The sequence below is a fragment of the Protopterus annectens genome, chromosome 5.part0 (genome assembly GCF_019279795.1).
Source record: "Protopterus annectens isolate FY-2018-M chromosome 5.part0, PAN1.0, whole genome shotgun sequence".
Lineage (NCBI taxonomy): Eukaryota > Metazoa > Chordata > Ceratodontiformes > Protopteridae > Protopterus > Protopterus annectens.
The window spans coordinates 1,166,823,883-1,166,848,720 of NC_056735.1; the positions used below are offsets into that span (position 1 = coordinate 1,166,823,883).

The 24,838-nt window shown below is 40.6% G+C and overlaps 1 protein-coding gene across 3 annotated transcripts in view; it reads right to left on the reverse strand.

Annotated features, from left to right (window-relative positions):
* Nucleotides 1–24,838, reverse strand: part of LOC122801571 — a 906,449-nt gene that overhangs the window by 749,667 nt on the left and 131,944 nt on the right. For 2 of the 3 annotated variants that reach the window (XM_044071011.1, XM_044071012.1), the window contains exon 2: nt 2,297–2,503. The exons of the other annotated variant lie outside the window; for it this stretch is intronic. In XM_044071011.1, coding sequence (XP_043926946.1) covers nt 2,297–2,476 — 180 coding nt within the window. In that variant the 5' untranslated portion in view covers nt 2,477–2,503. The remainder of the gene's footprint in view (nt 1–2,296; nt 2,504–24,838) is intronic. 3 annotated transcript variants of the gene reach the window in all.

Here is a 24,838-nt window from a genome sequence, read left to right on the forward strand (position 1 = left end):
ATCACAGAATCACATGAAGGCATGGTGGCTTAAGGCTATGCTGATACCAGCTCCTCTGGCTGTTCCATTAGTTGCACTGAAAGCAGATGTATGGAAACATTTGAAACAAAAGATAAGGTAGAAATCGGGAATGCCACAGCCTTGTGGATATCTGTTGACAAGTTATCTGAAAGAAAATTGGTAATCTCTGGCCAGTTCTCTTTAGAACTGAATGATATGAGCCATGTAATTCAGCTCTTTCAGGGGAAAAAGGTGCTGAAGAGTATGTCTGTTTTCCAAATCTGTCCAAATCCCTGGACTCAATGTCAGAGGAATGTACATTCCTTCTTTATTGCTAGTGCTACAACCATGGCATCCACGGGGGACCCTTACGCCAATGAAGTCTCTCTTTCGGTGCTACCAGAATTCTATCAGACCTCTTCAATGTAGGCTCTGCTTTATCAGGCACCTTCCAGGCTTACTGACCTCCTAGGTCAATGAGGGTGGCAGGGGAGGGACCCCCCAGAATATTGAACAGCCAGCTCCAAAAGCCTTCAGGAGAATTGGATTCTTCCGGGGAAGGTGTATCTATGGACCATCCCCTTTACTCTTTGACCAATTATAGGATTTCTCTGAAGGAGACATTTCCAAAGGGGGATCTAATGGACCCCTCCCACTTCCTCCAAATCCATGTCTGATGTGATGGAGTCCAGTGATAAATCTAAGTGCTTCCATTTGCACATCAGCTTTCTATGTACTTGTCATTAGGGAATGTCTAGCAATGGGTCTAAATCATACCAAGAACTCAAAGACAGTACTTCTCCAAGACTTTTGGAAGCTGACTGTCCCTGTCAACAAGGAGGAGTTGACTCAACAGCAGAATACATCTGAGGTCAAGTCAGACTCGAAAAGGATTTGGCATCTCTTCTCTCAAATGAGAAAGGACCCGCTGGAAGGCTTTGAAGGCCATGAAGAGATAGGAGCTGAAGAAGTCTTTCTAAAAGCTGGTATAAAGACAGACCCCAAAGCCCTAACTCTCCCTGGCTCTGAGGCTGAAATCACAGCCAAACTATTGAGAGCTAATGCTCAGACAGAAAGGGATGGCTCTGACAGTTTTTGGAGTCAATCACTCTCCTCAGACATCAGCTCCAAAGCTTCAACTCCAAATCTTGTCTCGATCCAAGAGGTTCATAGTTGAGAGAGACTGGGTCATAATTGGTTCAGAGTTGAGAAAAAGAATGGGTTATGGTCAGAGCCAAAGTGGAAGGTACTACTATGTATGTAGAAATATTCAGATCAAAGGGCTTCAGTTCCAAATGATAGACCTGCAACAGAATTGAATAGGGAAGAGTTGATGGTAATGTTCCTGACTCTATCAGAAGGGATGGAGCTGGGAGGACCCCAACTGTGTCTGTGTCCAAAGGAATCTCTGCATCATTCTGCTGACATTGGCTTTGGTGAGACTCCTAGTAGAATGGACAGACTTGCAGGAAGCAATTGACTAAGCCCCGGATCACTGTTCCAGAATGAGGGAGTGGAGTCAGGAACTGACTGGATCCAGAGCAAAAAGACTGGTTGGAGCTGGAGAGTGAATCTAAGGCTTCAGATCTGAAGACTTCGGCATTTTCAGTACCAGACCACAGAGACTGTGGGATCCTGTGACCATTTTTTGGGTTTCTCACTGTCCTTCTTGGGAGTATTGCTGTCTGGAATTGGATCCTTTGAATTATATTCTTTCTTATCCTTTTCTTTTACCTTCTTTCTCTCTAGGAGTCGAAGGAGAACCCACTGAAGATGTAGACATAGATGGAAGGAGGCCTATTAATATAAGCTTATCTCTTCTGCTCTGAAGAGCTTTGTGTCAAAAGGAAGCACAGATTTCACATTCTCTTTCAGTACACGCACAGACAGTGGGGATTCCTGAGGAGGAAGTTTGTGGCCACATTTACCACACTTCCTGAAACTCTTGTCTACCATCGTATGGAAAGTCAAGGCACTGCACAGAGATGAAAAGCCCTACTCTAACAATAAAAAACTACATTCCATCTCCATGTTGATTCAGCTACTGCCCTACTTTCCTCTACATGCACTCCCCCTCCAAGGGAACATCCAAAGCCTCCACCTGGGATCAGTTGTGAGATGTTCCCAGATGCATACTACCCCAAGGGTGGTCACTCTCATCCTCCATACCAATGGCATCAGACATCTGAAACACTCATTGAAAACTTGATCCAACTGGGCTGCAGTCAAGGCTTTATCCTACTATACCACAGCACTGATTAAATATATAAAAAAAATAGTATACCAAATGAATTACCTTGGAAAGTGGCTTGCCATTTTCTATGGCTCTCTGTACTCCCTTTTTGACAGTTGGGCTAACATAAGTCTGAGTCTGTGCACAGTGATTTTCATACGTTTTCATGAACTTTTTAAGAGAAATAGCAGTATCTGACATTGAAGACTTCTTCCCTTTTAGCTGTTTCTTTTTATCAGGCATGATTTTTTTGTGTGCTTGTGAGATTCTCTGTAATACAATAAAACAATAATTCATTTACTGACAATGTCCAGTGAATACAAGTATTTTTAGATTAAATAAGTACAATCAAACTTGAAACTATTGGCTTTGAAACAAATACAGATTTTGTCAAGCAGACATTGTGTGTATTAAAGCTGATAAAGTACACTTACTATGTATGGATGTAGTCATAATTCACAGAAGATAATTCTATATAAATACACTAAAACGTAGTGAATTTATACTCAACTATAAAGGTCCTCTCATAAAGCTAAGTGCCAGTACCTACCTGTATACATGACATTTTGTCAGTCATTAAAAAAATGGCTAAATACCACAAACTGTTAAGTATTTGCATTTTTAGCAACTGTTTATTATTAATAATGAGGAATCTAACACAACCTGATATTCTGTGAATAGCATAGTTACAAACAATGCTGCATCATTCTTTCCTGTCTCTTTGGAAAAAATAAATTAAGGGTATATCTCTTTCTCTTCTAAGTAAACATTCTGGCCAAAGTTTTCCTGGGAATGCTTCCACATCACCCCTCATGCTGCCCCACCCTCATGGGAGAAGCATAGGCTATACTGGCTGCAGGAAGAAGAAACTTCCTCAGATATCTTGACAGTCTGTGTTAGTTATGTCTAGAAGCACACATCCCTTATGGACTATAGAATTTCGGATCTATTTTTTCTAGTAGTGTCACATTCTCCCCTGTTTCTTTTCATTTTGGCATGGCAGATGTTTGCTGTTGCTCTTACTTCACACTGCTGTCTCAAAAAAGCAGAAAACCAAAATACAGCATCATTTTAGGAATCCCTCTCGTTTCGTGTCTTGTTTTTATATAGTTTTCTGAAACTGAAACCTTCCGCCAACATAGCTGTGTGGCTTGGGCTCCTAATTGTCTCTTGTCTCTGAAGTGACTCAATAAAACATTTGTTAACTAAGTGGGCCCACAGTTCCTTTTCGTGACACAGGTGGAACAATGTCTGGTCACGTTACTGAATTGCATAAGGTAACACTAGGCAAATGGAGGCTACATGTTTAGGAATGGTGCAGCAAACAGTTGTAAATATCTGTATCAAATTGCCAAAACTTATAGTTAAACATTAAAAAATAGAAAGCCAAAATGCGTACTGCACATCACAGGAAAAATATTTCTCAAACAAAGTTAAGCACTTTCTTCTCTTTTAAAAAAACATTATGCAGACTTCTTCCGAAGACTTCACATCCTTCAGAAAATACATGTTAATGTAAAATGTGTTATTCTAGTAACTTTAAAAGTTTGTAATAGCAATATTTAAAATTTTTTTCTGATTTTGAGCCTTTGTATGCCCATGCTTTTTGGCTTTGTCCAAAATTCTTATGCTAAGAGATTGAGAGGTATAGAGGCTTATATTACTTTCTTGCCTAGAACAAGGCGGTAAGAATTTTCAGATGTCTCTGTTTTGCCAATAGCTGTTTATATACTTCTGCTTTTTATAGAACTATGGCTTTGAAGATCTGGAATGGGTTCTTCCTGCAGCCTGTCCTGTACAGCCTATAAAAAAATGTCTTTCTGCTTCTCCCATTAGGGGATGCCACAGAGGATCACCAGTCCACAGACTGATTGGCAGTGGGGTTTTTACGGTATTGAGTTGCCAGCCCCACACCCAACCTTCACAGAAGGCACACACACACACACGCACCTACTGCATGTCTTTAAAACTCACTCGATCACAGGGAAGACATGCAGACTCCTCACACAAGGTGTTCTGGCAGAGAATCAAACCGAAGAACCTCTTGCTGTGAAGTGACAACGCTAACCACTGCACACTGCAGCAGACCCTGTATAGCCTATAACCCTCTCAAAATAAAAGGACCAGTTTTTAGGTTGATTGGGTGGTAGTACTGCTACGATAACAGTGAACAAAATGTATGCCTTTAAGTTATTCTGGAGAGACAGGCGTAAACTTGAACAGTTGTAGTTAAGATGACTGCATCACACAACTATACTTCATTCTTAAACAAATCTTGAGCTGAATACTTAAAACTACCTTAACCAGTAAGTGAAACATGTTAATTAACTGACAAATTAACAAACAAAAACACAGACGAAAACACTGAAAAAAAATAGAAATAACACCGAGCACACAGGAGCATAAAAAGTAAAATAAAACTATAAAATCTGCACTCTTTTCAGTGCTTTTGTCCTATAAGCAACAAAGGAGTTAATCGGAATAAATAATCCTCCATACAATACTAATTAAATACAGTTTGCATTGTCACATGACCTACCAATTAAATCCATTATATCAATTCCCTTAAAGAAACATATTTAATTAACACACACCAAATAATATGTTGTAAAAAAAAATAAAGTATGAAATATCTGTGTTAACTAATCACAGTTTTGAAGCTTGCAATTTCTAAACACTATTTACAGAAATAGTACCATTTAAGTCAGCAAATACAGTTGATTCTAATAACAGCTCCTTATTTTTCAAAACTGTTTGTCAATCACCCCCTTTTAAAGATGGTGAAGCCTTTTCCTGTATAAAAAACTTAAATTTGTTAAAATTAATATATAATACCGAATGTCTGTATAAAGCATTATTAGTAACATCCTTACATATGCTATATAAATGTTCATAGATCCCAATTTTCAGGGGTCTCTCTGTTTTACCAACATAAAATGCTTGGTATGATTGACAACTAGCTAAATATACTACCCCAGTGGTGTTACAACTGTATCTTCCCTTGCAATAAATATCCTTGCGGTAATTGCTATAAAATGAAAAAAAGAACAGGAAACAAGGCAAGGTCAGCTTGAACCATCTCAGAATGGAATTATAATAACAGAAAAAATAAGAAGGGAATAGTGGGATGGAATGTGAGGAAGGATGGAAACAGACAACACAGACCTATTGTTATGGTGAGTTCATAATTTCTGCATCTGTTGTTGGCTTTTCTGTTCATTCCTCAATGTATTGGACAGAGTCTCCAGCTACATTCTCACTTGGGAGGCCTTATGAAGAACATTCCAGAGTACAGATGAAGCACAGGAGGCTCTAGATCCGGATTGCATATCTAATTTATAGTGTGAAATGAAAGTATGTACCTTGGACCAGGTAGCTGCATGACATATGTCATCAATTAGAACACTAGAAAAGAAAGCTGTAGAGGAAGCCACATATATGGTAGAATGTGCCTTTGGATTTGATGAAAGTGGCAGCCCTCTTTCCTGATAAATGAAAGAAATGCATTGTGGCAACCAGAGGGAAAGAGTTGCTTTGGACACAGATTTTCCTAGTTTAGTTGAAGAAAAGGAGACAGATAACTGATCAATTTTCCTGAAAGGTTTCATCTGATGTAAATAAAAATAAAACTGATGATGGATATCAAATAAATGCAAGGAATATTTACCTTTATTTGAAAAATTTGGTATGAACACTAGAAGATTAATGGACTGATTAATGGAGGATTCAGAAGTCACCTTAGGCAGAATAGAGGCATTAGTTCATAAAGACACTTTGTCTTTATGAAAAATTAGGTATGGAGGTTTTGAAGACAGGGCTTGTAGCTCAGTAATTCTCCTGGCAGACATTTTAGCCACTAAAAATAAACTCTGCCATGATAAAACTTTTAAGTCAGCTTTAACAGCAGGTTCAAATGGAGGCCAGTCAAAGACTGCAGCATAATAGTAATATCCTACGGAGGGATTGGTTCTCTGAGCGCAGGGAGTAGCAAAAAGGTACCTCAGAGGAAAGCCATGAATAATATGAGTGATGCAATGGGTGTATGATTTGCAACCGTATGAAAAGAAGATGTAGTGTCTAACTGTACCTTGATTGCGGAATAGCTGCACATTGGAAGATGTATATAAGAAACTCAAATATTGCTGGAAAATGGGCTGAGAAAGGATCGATATTCTTTTCAATGGCCCAAATCCAAAAACTTTCCAATTTTCTCCTATAAATCTTCTTAGTTTAAGGCTTCTCGATGGAAGACAAAATGTGGACAACTAAAGATGAAGACCTGGACTGCTGAACCATCACTGGAATTGGAGAAACCATATGGTCAGTTTGATGGACTGAATGTTTGGGTGAGGTGATCCCAATGAGTGAGTTAGAAGATCTGGGTCTGAGGCTGGAGGAAGGGAAACCACACTTGTTAAGGACAATAAGGGGCAATGAGGATTACTGTGACCCTCATCTCAGATGCTTTCTTTAAAAACTTGGAAATTAGAGGCATCAGAGGAAAAACAGAGGAGACCTAGGGGCCAAGAGTGTAATAAAGAGGCCCTAGGTGACTCCCCCTTTTGGGGGATTACAACAAAGATTTTGCTGCATTTGGTGGTGTCGAGAGAGGCATATAGGTTGCAACACGGTCAGCCCATTGGCTGAAAAATCAACTCTACTACTAAGGAATTGAAGGACCACTTCTGAGGGAGCAGGATGGATCTGTTCAGTCTGTCTACAAGAATACTGGATCTCCCTAGGATATGTGTTGCTATTAGAAAATGATGAGAGATTAAGGCCCATTGCCATACTCTCATTGCCTCTCAACATAAGGGGTAAGATCTGGTTCCTCCCTGTTTGGTGATGTACCAGACCATTGCCATGTTGTCTGTCTATATAGATATCACACCTGAGGAGAGAAAGTCCTGCAATGTTAGGAGGACTGCTCTCATCTCCAATATATTGATGTGAACACTAGCTTTGTTTAGGACTGTAGGTGTTGGACTATTTTTCCCAGATAATTCCCCCTCATCTCAGTTGGGAAGCATCCGTGGTCACTATGGTTTGGGAGGAAGGGAGAATGAAAGGATGTCCCTGTAGAACAAGCAGAGATTGAAGCCACCACTGTATATTAGTTCTGCAAATATTCATTAGAATCACTAGGAAAGACATGGACTGTCTTCTACTTGACCATCAAACCACCCGAGATCACTGAAGAACCTACATGAAGAATCTAGCTAGTGGCACTAATGTGACAGAGATTGCCGTAGAGCCTAGAAGATGAAGAATTAGTCTTGCTAGTGGCTTATGTTGAGACAGAACTTCTTTGGCTTGTTGAGAAAGGGATGTGATTCTTGCCTAAGGGAGTTTTGTTATTTGAAGTCTTGTGTCCAAGAGTGATCCAATGAGTTCCAGAGACTGGACTGGTTGTAGCTTGGACTCTTCTATATTTACTATAATCTCCAGGTCTAAGCACAGTTGGCACAGAGAGTCCCTGGCTTGAACTAGTAGATTACTGGATAGTAGATTACAGGGGTGGTGTTGAGCCAGACTTGAAAATACAGGAATACCCTGAAACCCTGCAGTCGTAGATGAACTTCCACTACTACCATACACTTGGTGAACACCCAGGGGGGTTGTGGTGAGACTAAATGGCAGTGCTCTGAACTGATAATGACTGGTTCCCAGCCAGAAGCAATGGTACTTCCTGAAGCATCTGTCCATCTTTATGTTGTAGTACACATCCTTGAGATCTATCAAGCACATCCAGCCATTCTTCCTCAGTAGTGAAAGAAAGTGGAAGAATGGACTGAACCATGACCATCTGGAATTTTGCTCGCTTCACAAATTTGTTTAAGTGACTTAGGTTCAAAACTGGTCTTAAGCCTCATTTTTTTTCTTTGGCAATAAAACGAATCCTGAGTAAATCCTGGATCCTCTTTGGTTTGGAGGACCCACTTGGATGATTTGATTCTTAGAGGCTTCCTTATTTCTGAAGCTGTCTTCCCTTTGCGAGGGTAGTGCATCAGGAATTCTTTTAGGGGGTGGAAGAATAATGTAAAGGAATTCAACAGCTTCTGGTTATGATCCTCTGCACCCATTTGTCTTGAGTGATGGATGTCCAGGTTGCTGGGTGCAGGAATAAGTGCCCCCCTGACTGCCTCCAGAGTACAATAGTCGGGCAAACATTCAGGAGAGGCTTCTCTGAGAAGGGACCCCTGAAGCCTTGGTTTTGTAGACCACTTCTGCTCCTTGAGTGATATCCATTATAATGTTCTATCCCTCTTCCTCAGGGAGATCTTTCTCCAGAAGTGTCAAATGCAAATCCCTGGGATTTATGAAACCACATTATCTTTCCTCCCTTCTGGTTTCTGGAGAAATTTCTTTAAGGGATAAAGAATTTGATCCCTACAGCAGATAGGGATTTGCCATCCTTCTCACTCCTTGAGATAGTCTCTTTCACTTGGGGACCAAACAAGGTTCATCCATTATAAGGGGCATCGACAAAGGATGTCTTGAAATGCTCAGTGAAATCACATAGTTACATCTAAGAGTGTCTTCTTATAGAATGTCCATGCTAGCTACTCTAGATGCACCCTCTGTGGTTTAAGAAGTAAAGCACATACAGGCATTAGATAGCAACTATAGGGTAGCCAAATGTGAATCAATGGATTTTCTTTTATCCACAGTCAAGGTCCCTGGGAGAGAATTGGAGATTTCCAAAGTGAAATCTCTGTGGAAGTGAGTAAACTGTGCCAAATAATTAAGCACGCTCACCAAAAAGGTAAATGAGGCATAGGCAAGCTTTTCGAACCTGTCCAGTGCATGGGACTATCTGTCTGGTGGATGGACAGAGGAGTTTTCTTCTCTGAGCTCCTTCTTAATGACTGCTGCTACTACCATAGAATCTACCATGGAACCCTTGCTCCAAAGGGGTTGGTCTTTGAGTGCAACTGAAAACGTGTTAGGCTTCTCAGGGATAGGTTCAACTGTGTCTGGCTGCTTCCATGCCAGGGAGGAGATCAGATCGAACATAATCTTATCATCCAGGGGGACCACCAGAGACGTATATGGGCCAGAACCAAAATCCAGTAATAAGAAGTGGTGAAAGCCTTACTGCCCCTACAGAAACACTATAGCTAATTTTTCCTCATCATCTTCTCAGTATTTTCTAGCTTGAAGTCAAGGGCCATAGCCAGACATTTGTGTTTTGTTACTAGTATTTGTTGCCCCCTCACTGAGCTAACACATTTTCAGCTGTTGCCCTCTGAATTCTTAAAAAGGTTGCTTTCAAAATTGCAGTAGTCCCCTCTGAGCACTTTGTCAAGGGCAACACTTGGTACACACCTTATATGCCACTGCTTAGACTTTTTTTAAATATCTAGTTTATTAGTTTGCAGTTATCAGACTAGTCTAACTATACTACTGCCCCACTTCAGGGCACACCATAGGTGAAAGGCTCCACTATGATGGTACAATCAGTAATTTCTAGTGAGAATAATATATCCAAACTTAAATAACTAATATGAGTAAGAACATATCTCCAAAACTATAAAGATATATTTATATGTATTTGCTAACCAGGGCAGAACAGTGATCCACAAAAATTCTTTTCAGACTCAGTCCAGGACCACTGTCTGGTTAAGTGAATTGCAAAGATTCATGCAGTAGACAAATACAGGCTAAGGGAATCATACTGTGGACCCCAAGAAGCAGCTCATAGCCTTAATCCTTTGTGTTAGCTGTTGCTTTGTAACTATTTAGCCAAGTCTTTGTGACATCAAAACTTTAGCACAACAGATCAGTCTGTCAACAACTTATTTTTAAAGTTCTTGCAAGTTCATATTCATTATTTCATAAGACTATCAATCCTAGCCTCTTCTGCCTCCTTATCCGTTTACCTTAATTCTTTTCCAGCATCAGAATCTTCCCTAGTGAATCATATCTTCAATATTGTGATCAAAAAGTACTTGAGTTTTAGTTGTACTTGTCTGGTCTTCCAGTGACCAGTCTGGGTTTATTTCCTTAAATATTGACCAAATTACTTGTTTTGCTGTCCAGAGAAATCTCAGAAGTTTTCTGCAACACAGTGGTTCAAAAAGCATTGATTTTTGCAGGTTACAGCTTTACTTATTGTTGAGATCATACAGCCATATGTTATTACCTGGAAAACTTAACTTTCACTATACAGGCTTTTTTGACAGCAGGATGTATTTGCTGCATAAAATCATATCCAGTCTTTCCTAGTAAGAAGCACAACTCCTAAATTCATGGCTGCATTCACCATCTACAGAAACCATTAGACCCAAGAAAATAAAATCTGTCACTGAACAAACTTTTGGTATAATAACTTAGTCAACAGAAAGTAGAAGAATTGTTGCCAAACTCGGGGAGCTTATAACAAGAAAAATAACCAGAGATCCTGTAGAGGTATTAGAGTTATTTCAGAAATTTTATAAAAAATGTATAAAGCAGAGACCTGGGGATAATCAAGAAAAAGCACAAATGGAAATATTTATGGAAGACTTCATGCTAAGGTTAAAATAAATGAGGCTCAACTAACAGTTAACATAGAAGGAAAGGAGATAAAAAAGTGATGTATAACCAATCTGCAAGAAAGTCTCCAGGAATAGATGGTATTCTGGTGGAACTCTGGAAACTAGGAGGGAAGAGAGGGATAAAGATCCGGAAGGTTTTGTTTAACAGTATTTTAAAAGGAGGGGGAGCATTACCATCCTGAAAAAAATGCTGTGATGGTTGTAATACCTAAAGACAGCAAAGACTCATCTGATCGAGCTTCATATAGGCCCATGTCAATTTTAAACCATGACTATAAAGTGTTTATGTCTACAATGGCTAAAAATGGCAAAGGTGATGACAAAATTGATAGATATAGACCAATGTGGTTTTCTGGTGGGGAGGCAAACATTTCACAACATCAATAGAACAGTGATGATCCAGACGGAAGCAGAATGTAAGAAAATACCACTGTTATTGGTGTGTCTTGATGCAGGATAAACATTTGATGCAGTGAGCTGGAAGTTTATGAGTAGGGCAATAGAAGCATTTGCATTTCTTGATACAATAATAAAGTTAATTAGAAGGATATATGAAGCATTGTTGACAAAAATCAAAGTGGGAGGGTTCCTCTATGATAAGTTGTGTCTAAAAACAGGAACCAGGAGGGGTGTCCTCTTTCCCCTTTGTTATTTGCATTTTATTTAGAACCAATGGCAAAGAAAATAAGGGTCTCAGAAATTCAAGGATATAATTTGTATGGTATTCAAGAAAAATTGGCTTTATTAGCAGATGATATTATTTTGTACCTGATGGGACCAAAAAAGGACTCCTCGGTTTTGTGGAATATTCTTAGACAGTTCTGGGTTCTTTTGGGATATAAAATTAATGAAGATTAAACAAAGGCTATAGCTATAAACTATGCCACCACACACAAACTGGTCTAGCAGTACACATATTTATGGGGATGTGATAAAATTAATTATTTAGGAGTATGGATTAAAAAGTATTTGCTTACGGCAGCTAAGGATATGTGGGAAGAAACTAAACAAAAGATAATGGAAATACTGAGAAACCGGAAGCTCCTTCCTATGGATATGGACCGCAAGACACAAGCAGTAAAAATGATTTTATTCCCTTTAGTTTTATACACAGGTTAGGCATATTATTATCAACAAGAGAAGTTGTGGATAGCAATTAATAAAGATCTGAATGATTTTATGTGGGAGGGGAAGAGGACAAGGGTCAAGTGGGATAAGGTGATCCTCCCAACAGAACAAGGAGGTTTAGGATTATCTGATTTGAAGGGCTATTTTAGAGCTACACCGTTAAGGCTCTTATACATAACATGAGCAGAAAGCTACAATTCAAATTGCAATGATGATGGAGGGGAGTAATTCAAGAAATAATGAAATAATGGAATTTCGGATGCAGATCCTTAAGGAGAATAACAACAGTCAAAGAGAATACAATAGTAGAAAGTATACTAAGAACTAAGCCAATATTGGAATAGATAAAGGAGGTTCTGATGATAGAGATGACTGTAATTAAAATACACAGAACAGCAGAACAGAGAAGTGGGGGTGGAATTTATTGGAGGAAGAAGGCAAAGGAACCAAGGTACTTGGAATAAATAATAACAGAAGGAAAGATAATAGAATGGGAAGAAGCCAATGAGACATTTGGATTGCAGGCTCATGACTGACTTACTTATCAGAGATTGACATCAGAGTATAGGCAAAGAAAAAGGGATGGGGAATATTAAATGAAAGACCTGCAGTGGTTGAGTTTTTAGTTGAATCTAGAACAGAAGCTACTGCTAAAAAAGAGATAATTAGTGGGGGATATAAAACATTGCACAATAATTATAGGAATCAATCAGAAGAGGTCAGAAAAAGATTAGGAAGAGAGATTAGATATGCAATTCACAAAGAAACAACAGGAGGACATACATATGACTCCCAAATATGCAACAAAATATAGAAGATTTAGGATTTTTGTCTGGAAGTGTTTGCACAGACTTTTATACCCCAAGCAGACTCAAAAGATTTTTTTTCTCTCAGGTAGATGAAAAATGTTGGATTGGGAAGAAAGAGGTAACTGGGAGAGCAATGAGTTGGCAGAGGCTCCCTACTGAAATGCTGACACTCGAAAGCCATGTGCCTAAAAGTAAAAACAAAAGTCCAAAAACCCAGAGAAAAGCGAATCTTGAAAATCAACCTTCTTAAAACTTCTTTTTGCAGGGAGCAAGCCCTCACACCCCCAAACTCATATACACCAACTCCAAGATCAACATACCATGGAAAAAAGAGAAGAGAACATTCTGAGAAATGGCATCTCAGACTTAGTATATGTAAGTCTGTTCTTTTGGACGTTCAGTCCCCATGTTTCAGACTCACTTTAGCAGGTCTCAACATTTGAAATTATTACCATTGGCAGCCTTTAAAAATTATCTAATACTGGGTGAGCAAATGAATGTAACTAAGGAAATTATCTGTTTGTGCTGGGATACAGGACCTGAATTGCCTAGACATACTACTGCCTTGTTAAGTTTAATTCTGGTGACTGCCAAAAAAGCAGTTACTAGAAAATGGAAAGCAAAAATCTAAACCAGCTATACATGAAGTAGTGAATATTGCAACACAGATAAAAGAACAGGAAGTAGGATCTTTACAAAAGGGTAGGAGTAAATTACATAAAAATGGAAAATAGTGGGAACAATGCATGCAGAAAAATGTTTTGGAGGAGGAATTAAGTTTAATAGAAGGCAGGAATTGACTAATTTATGTAATATTGTTTAAATTATAGGATATATAACAATATATGTGGGCAGCGCAGTGGTGCTGCAGTTAATGTTGTTGCCTCACAGCAAGAGGTTCTCTGGTTCAATTCTTGGCTGGGGTCCCCCTTCTGTGTGGAGTTTGCATGTTCTCCTGCATTTGCATGGGTTTCCTCCCACATTCTAAAGACATGCATCTGGAGCGTTTCTCCCCAGGCCTCTGCTGAATATAGGCTCTGTCCTAGTCAAACTTTCCCGGTTAACAAATGCCAAAATAAAATAAAATATGTGATGTACAATGAATGCAAATGTGAACTTGTTAATATGGTTCAATTCAATGAAGATGTTTAAAAAATGAGGCTTATTCATCCTTTATCATGTAGGAGTCCTTCAAACTTTATTTGCATGCTCCCTTAAGATCATGAGTAGGGGGCAGCAATGCTCAAAACTCAGAAGCAATGCATTCTTCAAAGCTTGGGGCACAGAGTAAGGGGAATGGAAAGCCTAAGACAGGCCCAATTGAACAGAAGTGGAGAAAACTATTTGAAAAGATCCACTCTATCTTAAATAGACAAACAGAAACAGCTATGGACAGGCAGCACCTTCAATATTATGAAACAGCTCTGCAGATATATAAGAGGTTGGCACAGAGATAAAATATGCAAGCCAGATACCCACAGCTTCCTCTCCTCTACTTAGGCAGTTAACTGATAATACAGCACAATTAGTAGTGGTTAGAGATACTGAAGACATATTTTAAACACATATACAATCCTATACCCCTACATTTTAACAATTATTCATCTGACACTTTAAAATATCACTGCACCTCCAGTGAGTGCCTGAGTGTGGAGGCTCAAGAACTACTAGTTGTCATTGTGAAAATTAAAATGTTTAAGGCACCAGAACGAGGTGGCCAACCAGTGGAGATTTCTAAGTAGCTTCCACCAGCAGCAACAGACCTTCTTTGGCAGGCTTGTAAATATGTCATGGATAAAAGGACAATTCTACTTTCTTCAAAGCCGGCAATGATCCATTATTTCATGATCTCACCCAAACAGATAATGTCCCATATCATTGTTAAAGTTAAATTATCACATCTTTATGTGTACTTGGATACCTAGGTTTAACTCATATCTCATAGGTTCATAGGTTCATAGGTTCATACTAGGCTATCTGCCCGAGGGCATTTACAAGCCTAGCCCATCGTTTTGTGGCTTACGCCACCCCTTTAGTATGGGGAACTATACCCATTATTTTGCTGTGCCTCTGTCGAGCAGTGACACTGAGGTAATCCCTGGGGTATATCTGCGATCTCCCATCCATTGGTCAAGATTTCTCTTGAACAAGGCCAGCGAGGTGCTCTGCCTCACATGTACCGGGATTTTGTTTCACAGCATAGGGAGTCTTTGGGTGATGAATCTATCCCTCCAGCACGTCCTATTAATAGCCGTGTCAAGGTTTAAGTCTCCCGCCCTTGTGGCTCTGATGGATCTAGATGTTTTGAGGTGAAACATATTCATCAAATCTGGGTTTGACATGGCCTTGTATGTTAGGCAAAGGTCACCTCTGAGCAAGCGGTAAGCGACTGAATAGAGCTGGAGTTCTTTCAGTCGGGCAGCATAGGACAGATTTTTGAGACCCTTTATCCTTTTGGTGAGGAACTTTGTGGCCTCTCCAGCTGCTGCAAGTGTCGGGTCAGATACATTCCGAATGGGGCATTGTACTCAATCATTGGTCTGATGAGTGATGAGTAAAGGAGACTATGACCTCCCTTGATCTAGATGAGAATCCCTTCATGATAAGGTGGGCAATGTAGAAGGTCTTCCTAACTACTTTAGCTACATGGGTGTCGAATGACAGACTACTATCAACCTGGGTCCCCAGGTCCCTGATAACTTCTTCTGTGCTCAGTGGATTGCCACCTATTTGGTAGCTAGGGGTAACCTTGTTTTTCCCGAAGGGTATGACTATGCATTTTTGGCATTTAACTTTAGGCCGTGGCTCTGGCACCAGTTATCCGCTTCTGTGAGACCCTTCTGAAGGATATCTGTGTCAGATGTGTTTTCTACTATGGCCCAGTTTGCAGTCATCTGCAAACTTTGTCAGCCATAACCCTCCTGTGTTTGCTTGTACTTGGAAAAGTAGATGCCAAACAAGAGTGGGCCCAGGACTGAGCCCTGTGGGACACCACTTGTGACAGGCTTTGAGTCTGACATGGCGCCAGCAACTCTGACCCTGTGGGTTCTGTCACTCAGCCAGTTTGCAACCCATCTTGTGATGTATGGGTTGACATTTAAGCTGATGAGTTTTTCAATGATACCCGAGTGGGGTATTGTATCGAAGGCCTTAGCCAGATCGAGGTAGGCTGTATGGACTGCCTTTCCTCGTCAATGGCTTTGGTGACTGTTTCGAAAGTCAACCAAGTTTAATAGGCATGATCTGCCTTTGACAAAGCCAAACTGGGTTGGATCCAAAGTCTGCAAATTCCCTATGTCTTTATTTATGAGGTCCATTATGATCCTCTCCATGGCTTTGCAGATAAGGCTTGTCAAGCTAATGGGCGGTAATTTCCAGGGTCGGTGGAGGCACCGCCTTTGTGAAGTGGTACCACAGTTGCAGTGCGCCACTCCCTGGGTACGTATCCAGAGGTAAGACTTTGATTAAACAGCTGTCCTAGCTGTGGGTTTAATTCCTCATTGAGTTCATGGAGCACACAGCCGGGGACACCATCAGGTCCCATGGATGCTGTGTTTTTGCTTTGGAGAGCAGTTCTCACTTGGGCTGGAGATGTTTGGGGGCTGCAATCATTTGGTATAGATATCTCTCCTTTTGGGGAGGGGAGAAGTTTGCACTGAACCTGTCAGCCAGTATGATGGCAATGTCTGTAGGATCAGTAATCTTCACATCATTTTGAACTAGCTCTGAGCATATCTGGGAGTTTCCTCCCAGGTTTCTAACATAGCTAAAGAAGGCCTTATGATTGTCTATTGAGTCTTTAGCTATTTTTCTCTCAAAATTTGCTTTGGATGATTTTATGAGAGCTCTTAGTTTTTTACTTATAGTGATCAAGGGTGTCTTACCTTTTAAGGATTTTGCTCTATCTTGTAGTAGCTTCCTCCTTTGTTGTAGAGTTTGTTTATGGCTGGGGTCCACCAGACTGGACGCTTGCCTTTGGTACAAAGAGTCTTTGTTTTGCTTGGGATTGCCTTATCCATGCAGTCCTGCAGGTGCTGGTAGAAGGCATTTGTAAGTGATTCAGCGGCTTGAGTACTGTTTTCCATGGCTCGGGGCCTTAAAGGAGACCACACTAGTCTTTAGAAGTGTGAAGTCGGCTTTTGAGAAGTTCTTTACTGTGGTCTTTTTATTTCAGGTGGGGTGGGATGAGGACCTCCAGCGAGATTAGTTTGTGGTCTGATCTCACCAGTGAGGGGTACACCTCGGTGTTGAACATTGTGCTCCCATGTTCGTGATGATGAGATCAAGTATGTTATCTCCTCTTGTGGGATGGTGACTAGTTGTTCCATGGCATTTGAGTTTATGAATTCCAGGAACTTTTGGGCTAGGGTGTTTGGGCTTGAGTAGTGTTCCCAGTCTATATTAGGGTAATTGAAGTCACCTAGTATGATGGTGTTTGGTGATACATTTATCCCCTCTAGTGTTTTCAGGAAGGCCATGTGAGGTTCCTGAGTTTGTGAGGGTGGCCTGTAACATGCTACAATTTGCAGAGCAGTCTTGCCTATGGTTAATTGCACCTGGATGGTCTCCAATGCATCGTGCGTTGCCACCAGTCTTGAGGTGTGGGTGTCCTTGATGAATATGGATATCCCCCCTCCTTTCTTGGTATTGTCCGGATTTTGGGCCGGAACGCATGATATGAGGTAAAACCTGATAGCGCTGGGGTGCTCTCAGGAGCCTTGAACCAGGTTTCTGTCACAGCACAGACATCGATGTTCTCCACACTGAGAAGGGCCTCGAGTGCGTGCATTTTGAGATTTAGACTTCTGGCATTGAGCAGCATTACCCTTAGTTTTTTTCCTTTTTTGTGTTCTAGGGTGGTAGGTTTAGAATTTGAGCTTTGCCTAAAAAGGCACTATGGGGTGGCAAGAGCCTTTGCCAATATCCGAATCCCAGGGTGACAGGTGCAAGCCATCCCTTGCGAAGCAGCGTGGCTTGTCCAGCATGTCATCCCAGGCAGACAGACACTGGATCCCCTTTGAATGACACCAGTGTTTAAGCCAATTGTTAAAGCTGATCATCTTATCTCTGTATTGTGGCATCATTCTTGGTGAAGGTAGGATACTGCTCAAGGTCAGGGTCATACCTGCCTGGGCTACATAATCAGAGAGCTCCTCAATGTCTCTTTCATGTAGTCCAAGGAGGTGCGTCTCAGGTCGTTTACACCAGCGTGGACAATGACTGAGTCATATTTGTACCTGCTGTTGAGAGACCTGAGTGCTTGCGTTATGTGGCGGATTCTAGCGCCCGACAGGCAGCTTACTGTGACCTTCTCCTTACTCAGTCTGGTGAGCGGGACGTCAGTGTGTCTGACTATGGAGTCACCAATGACTAGTGTGTCTGGCATTGTGTTTGGCCTTAAGGGCTGTGACTGTTTGACACTCTGACTGTGAGGTCTATGTGTTGCAGGTGTTGTGTTCTGAGGTGGTGGTTGTTTGGGTGTCTGCTTTGGTGGCCTCTGCTGTTTTGGTAGATTTTTGATCAGAGCCTCCGAGTATGTCTTTGTGTGTTTATGTGTAGGATTTTAGGTTGTAATGGTACTATGTGAGACTGGGTCTATAGTGTGTGTGGTAAACTTCTCCTCCTGACTGGCCTTGCCAGTCCTATGTTGAGAGAGCTCAGCCTCCAGTTTGGCCGTATAGTTGCATCTCTCGCATGTATTTGTGTTTTGTGGGAGGAGGAGAGGGTTGTCTGTGTACATGAGGCAATTGTAACATTGCCTCAATATTCCCAGGTTCACCAGCTGAGCAGGAGAGGACACTAGCAACTGATCCCTCGACATGCTAGAAGGAATAGACAAACAAAACTTTAAAAAAGATTCTGGGGGACGTGGGTGACCGAGAAATGGGGGGTTGCCTTTTTGGGGTACTATCTATGACAAGAGTGCCGTATCAAGGTAATAAGTACTGTAGGAGCAAGTGCTACGTTTAACAGATAGAGAATAGTCTACTTGGAGTCAAGTAGAGATGATCTTTTTAATTATAGGATACGCTGATTAGATCAGTAGTATAGTTCGAGGAAGGTAGTTTTAAGGGAAAATTTGAAGAGTGGACTTTAGGTAGCCCGAATAGTTTAAACCTGCTTAACCGGCGCTGCCCTAGTGTGCAACGGTAGCAACTCCGCGCTAAATCGGGCTAAATCACGCTAATGCGCGATAAAGCGTGCTTTATAGCAGGGGGCTGGAAAAGACAGGAAATGACCCAAAATGGCCAATAAACTACAGGTTACTGCCTTAAACCACTCCTCTGAGGACAAATGAAGGAGTTATGGAAATGACCCCTAGTGGCCAATAAAACTACAGTTTCAAGTCAGTAACCACCTCTACGGGGGGCAGGGAAGCTGCTCAATGTTAGTCACTGCCACTGATGAACACAGAGACCCTCCTTCAGCCCAAGCAAAAATGGCCTCACAGAAACTTTCAAACAGTTCAGGAACAGCAAGCCTGTAACTGAACTTTTTAACTCTCAGAAAAGTGGGAAAAAAGCAAGATTTTTTTTTTTGTTTTTGTTTTATACAGAGATAGCAGAGGTTCACAAGTAATATCAAGTTATAACAGTGCAGTAAATGACCCCACACAAGAGTGCTAGGTCAAGGACAGAAAATATGCAAGTTTTAAGAAAAAATGATTTAAAATTAAGTGCAAACAGGAAATTCAGCAAACAGCTTTTGGTTGTGCTCTAAATACAGCTACTAATACAGAAATCAAGTTTAACAAGCCAGAAAATGCTCAAGCTAGGCAGCTATGCAGAAAAACTTAGCAAATAAACAGAGAAAAAATACTTAAAATCTCAAAAGTGGCTCCCTTCTTCTCTCAGCGTTTTTTCCTCTTGGAGGGTGCTTCACCAACAGCCAACAAGCCTGAAAAGACGCTCAAACCACGAGGCAACTAGGTTTTAAGAGAGGAAGATGAAGGAGTTATGGAAATGACCCCTAGTGGCCAATAAAACTACAGTTTCAAGTCAGTAACCACCTCTACGGGGCAGGGAAGCTGCTCAATGTTAGTCACTGCCACTGATGAACACAGAGACCCTCCTTCAGCCCAAGCAAAAATGGCCTCACAGAAACTTTCAAACAGTTCAGGAACAGCAAGCCTGTAACTGAACTTTTAACTCTCAGAAAAGTGGGAAAAAGCAAGATTTTTTTTTGTTTTGTTTTTACAGAGATAGCAGAGGTTCACAAGTAATATCAAGTTATAACAGTGCAGTAAATGACCCCACACAAGAGTGCTAGGTCAAGGACAGAAAATATGCAAGTTTTAAGAAAAAAACGATTTAAAATTAAGTGCAAACAGGAAATTCAGCAAACAGCTTTTGGTTGTGCTCTAAATACAGCTACTAATACAGAAATCAAGTTTAACAAGCCAGAAAATGCTCAAGCTAGGCAGCTATGCAGAAAAACTTAGCAAATAAACAGAGAAAAAATACTTAAAATCTCAAAAGTGGCTCCCTTCTTCTCTCAGCGTTTTTCCTCTTGGAGGGTGCTTCACCAACAGCCAACAAGCCTGAAAAGACGCTCAAACCACGAGGCAACTAGGTTTTAAGAGAGGAAGATGAAGGAGTTATGGAAATGACCCCTAGTGGCCAATAAAACTACAGTTTCAAGTCAGTAACCACCTCTACGGGGGCAGGGAAGCTGCTCAATGTTAGTCACTGCCACTGATGAACACAGAGACCCTCCTTCAGCCCAAGCAAAAATGGCCTCACAGAAACTTTCAAACAGTTCAGGAACAGCAAGCCTGTAACTGAACTTTTTTAACTCTCAGAAAAGTGGGAAAAAAGCAAGATTTTTTTTTGTTTTTGTTTTTACAGAGATAGCAGAGGTTCACAAGTAATATCAAGTTATAACAGTGCAGTAAATGACCCCACACAAGAGTGCTAGGTCAAGGACAGAAAATATGCAAGTTTTAAGAAAAAACGATTTAAAATTAAGTGCAAACAGGAAATTCAGCAAACAGCTTTTGGTTGTGCTCTAAATACAGCTACTAATACAGAAATCAAGTTTAACAAGCCAGAAAATGCTCAAGCTAGGCAGCTATGCAGAAAAACTTAGCAAATAAACAGAGAAAAATACTTAAAATCTCAAGAGTGGCTCCTTCTTCTCTCAGCGTTTTTTCCTCTTGGAGGGTGCTTCACCAACAGCCAACAAGCCTGAAAAGATGCTCAAACCACGAGGCAACTAGGTTTTAAGAGAGGAAGATGAAGGAGTTATGGAAATGACCCCTAGTGGCCAATAAAACTACAGTTTCAAGTCAGTAACCACCTCTACGGGGGCAGGGAAGCTGCTCAATGTTAGTCACTGCCACTGATGAACACAGAGACCCTCCTTCAACAGAAACTTTCAAACAGTTCAGGAACAGCAAGCCTGTAACTGAACTTTTTTAACTCTCAGAAAAGTGGGAAAAAAGCAAGATTTTTTTTGTTTTGTTTTTTACAGAGATAGCAGAGGTTCACAAGTAATATCAAGTTATAACAGTGCAGTAAATGACCCCACACAAGAGTGCTAGGTCAAGGACAGAAAATATGCAAGTTTTAAGAAAAAAACGATTTAAAATTAAGTGCAAACAGGAAATTCAGCAAACAGCTTTTGGTTGTGCTCTAAATACAGCTACTAATACAGAAATCAAGTTTAACAAGCCAGAAAATGCTCAAGCTAGGCAGCTATGCAGAAAAACTTAGCAAATAAACAGAGAAAAAATACTTAAAATCTCAAAAGTGGCTCCCTTCTTCTCTCAGCGTTTTTTCCTCTTGGAGGGTGCTTCACCAACAGCCAACAAGCCTGAAAAGACGCTCAAACCACGAGGCAACTAGGTTTTAAGAGAGGAAGATGAAGGAGTTATGGAAATGACCCTAGTGGCCAATAAAACTACAGTTTCAAGTCAGTAACCACCTCTACGGGGGCAGGGAAGCTGCTCAATGTTAGTCACTGCCACTGATGAACACAGAGACCCTCCTTCAGCCCAAGCAAAAATGGCCTCACAGAAACTTTCAAACAGTTCAGGAACAGCAAGCCTGTAACTGAACTTTTAACTCTCAGAAAAGTGGGAAAAAAGCAAGATTTTTTTTTGTTTTTTGTTTTACAGAGATAGCAGAGGTTCACAAGTAATATCAAGTTATAACAGTGCAGTAAATGACCCCACACAAGAGTGCTAGGTCAAGGACAGAAAATATGCAAGTTTTAAGAAAAAAACGATTTAAAATTAAGTGCAAACAGGAAATTCAGCAAACAGCTTTTGGTTGTGCTCTAAATACAGCTACTAATACAGAAATCAAGTTTAACAAGCCAGAAAATGCTCAAGCTAGGCAGCTATGCAGAAAAACTTAGCAAATAAACAGAGAAAAAATACTTAAAATCTCAAAAGTGGCTCCCTTCTTCTCTCAGCGTTTTTCCTCTTGGAGGGTGCTTCACCAACAGCCAACAAGCCTGAAAAGACGCTCAAACCACGAGGCAACTAGGTTTTAAGAGAGGAAGATGAAGGAGTTATGGAAATGACCCCTAGTGGCCAATAAAACTACAGTTTCAAGTCAGTAACCACCTCTACGGGGGCAGGGAAGCTGCTCAATGTTAGTCACTGCCACTGATGAACACAGAGACCCTCCTTCAGCCCAAGCAAAAATGGCCTCACAGAAACTTTCAAACAGTTCAGGAACAGCAAGCCTGTAACTGAACTTTAACTCTCAGAAAAGTGGGAAAAAAGCAAGATTTTTTTTTTGTTTTGTTTTTTACAGAGATAGCAGAGGTTCACAAGTAATATCAAGTTATAACAGTGCAGTAAATGACCCCACACAAGAGTGCTAGGTCAAGGACAGAAAATATGCAAGTTTTAAGAAAAAACGATTTAAAATTAAGTGCAAACAGGAAATTCAGCAAACAGCTTTTGGTTGTGCTCTAAATACAGCTACTAATACAGAAATCAAGTTTAACAAGCCAGAAAATGCTCAAGCTAGGCAGCTATGCAGAAAAACTTAGCAAATAAACAGAGAAAAAATACTTAAAATCTCAAAAGTGGCTCCCTTCTCTCAGCGTTTTTCCTCTTGGAGGGTGCTTCACCAACAGCCAACAAGCCTGAAAAGACGCTCAAACCACGAGGCAACTAGGTTTTAAGAGAGGAAGATGAAGGAGTTATGGAAATGACCCCTAGTGGCCAATAAAACTACAGTTTCAAGTCAGTAACCACCTCTACGGGGGCAGGAAGCTGCTCAATGTTAGTCACTGCCACTGATGAACACAGAGACCCTCCTTCAGCCCAAGCAAAAATGGCCTCACAGAAACTTTCAAACAGTTCAGGAACAGCAAGCCTGTAACTGAACTTTTTAACTCTCAGAAAAGTGGGAAAAAAGCAAGATTTTTTTTGTTTTTGTTTTTACAGAGATAGCAGAGGTTCACAAGTAATATCAAGTTATAACAGTGCAGTAAATGACCCCACACAAGAGTGCTAGGTCAAGGACAGAAAATATGCAAGTTTTAAGAAAAAACGATTTAAAATTAAGTGCAAACAGGAAATTCAGCAAACAGCTTTTGGTTGTGCTCTAAATACAGCTACTAATACAGAAATCAAGTTTAACAAGCCAGAAAATGCTCAAGCTAGGCAGCTATGCAGAAAAACTTAGCAAATAAACAGAGAAAAAATACTTAAAATCTCAAAAGTGGCTCCCTTCTTCTCTCAGCGTTTTTCCTCTTGGAGGGTGCTTCACCAACAGCCAACAAGCCTGAAAAGACGCTCAAACCACGAGGCAACTAGGTTTTAAGAGAGGAAGATGAAGGAGTTATGGAAATGACCCCTAGTGGCCAATAAAACTACAGTTTCAAGTCAGTAACCACCTCTACGGGGGCAGGAAGCTGCTCAATGTTAGTCACTGCCACTGATGAACACAGAGACCCTCCTTCAGCCCAAGCAAAAATGGCCTCACAGAAACTTTCAAACAGTTCAGGAACAGCAAGCCTGTAACTGAACTTTTAACTCTCAGAAAAGTGGGAAAAAAGCAAGATTTTTTTTTGTTTTGTTTTTACAGAGATAGCAGAGGTTCACAAGTAATATCAAGTTATAACAGTGCAGTAAATGACCCCACACAAGAGTGCTAGGTCAAGGACAGAAAATATGCAAGTTTTAAGAAAAAAACGATTTAAAATTAAGTGCAAACAGGAAATTCAGCAAACAGCTTTTGGTTGTGCTCTAAATACAGCTACTAATACAGAAATCAAGTTTAACAAGCCAGAAAATGCTCAAGCTAGGCAGCTATGCAGAAAAACTTAGCAAATAAACAGAGAAAAAATACTTAAAATCTCAAAAGTGGCTCCCTTCTTCTCTCAGCGTTTTTTCCTCTTGGAGGGTGCTTCACCAACAGCCAACAAGCCTGAAAAGACGCTCAAACCACGAGGCAACTAGGTTTTAAGAGAGGAAGATGAAGGAGTTATGGAAATGACCCCTAGTGGCCAATAAAACTACAGTTTCAAGTCAGTAACCACCTCTACGGGGGCAGGGAAGCTGCTCAATGTTAGTCACTGCCACTGATGAACACAGAGACCCTCCTTCAGCCCAAGCAAAATGGCCTCACAGAAACTTTCAAACAGTTCAGGAACAGCAAGCCTGTAACTGAACTTTTTAACTCTCAGAAAAGTGGGAAAAAAGCAAGATTTTTTTTGTTTTTGTTTTTACAGAGATAGCAGAGGTTCACAAGTAATATCAAGTTATAACAGTGCAGTAAATGACCCCACACAAGAGTGCTAGGTCAAGGACAGAAAATATGCAAGTTTTAAGAAAAAAACGATTTAAAATTAAGTGCAAACAGGAAATTCAGCAAACAGCTTTTGGTTGTGCTCTAAATACAGCTACTAATACAGAAATCAAGTTTAACAAGCCAGAAAATGCTCAAGCTAGGCAGCTATGCAGAAAAACTTAGCAAATAAACAGAGAAAAAATACTTAAAATCTCAAAAGTGGCTCCCTTCTTCTCTCAGCGTTTTTTCCTCTTGGAGGGTGCTTCACCAACAGCCAACAAGCCTGAAAAGACGCTCAAACCACGAGGCAACTAGGTTTTAAGAGAGGAAGATGAAGGAGTTATGGAAATGACCCCTAGTGGCCAATAAAACTAC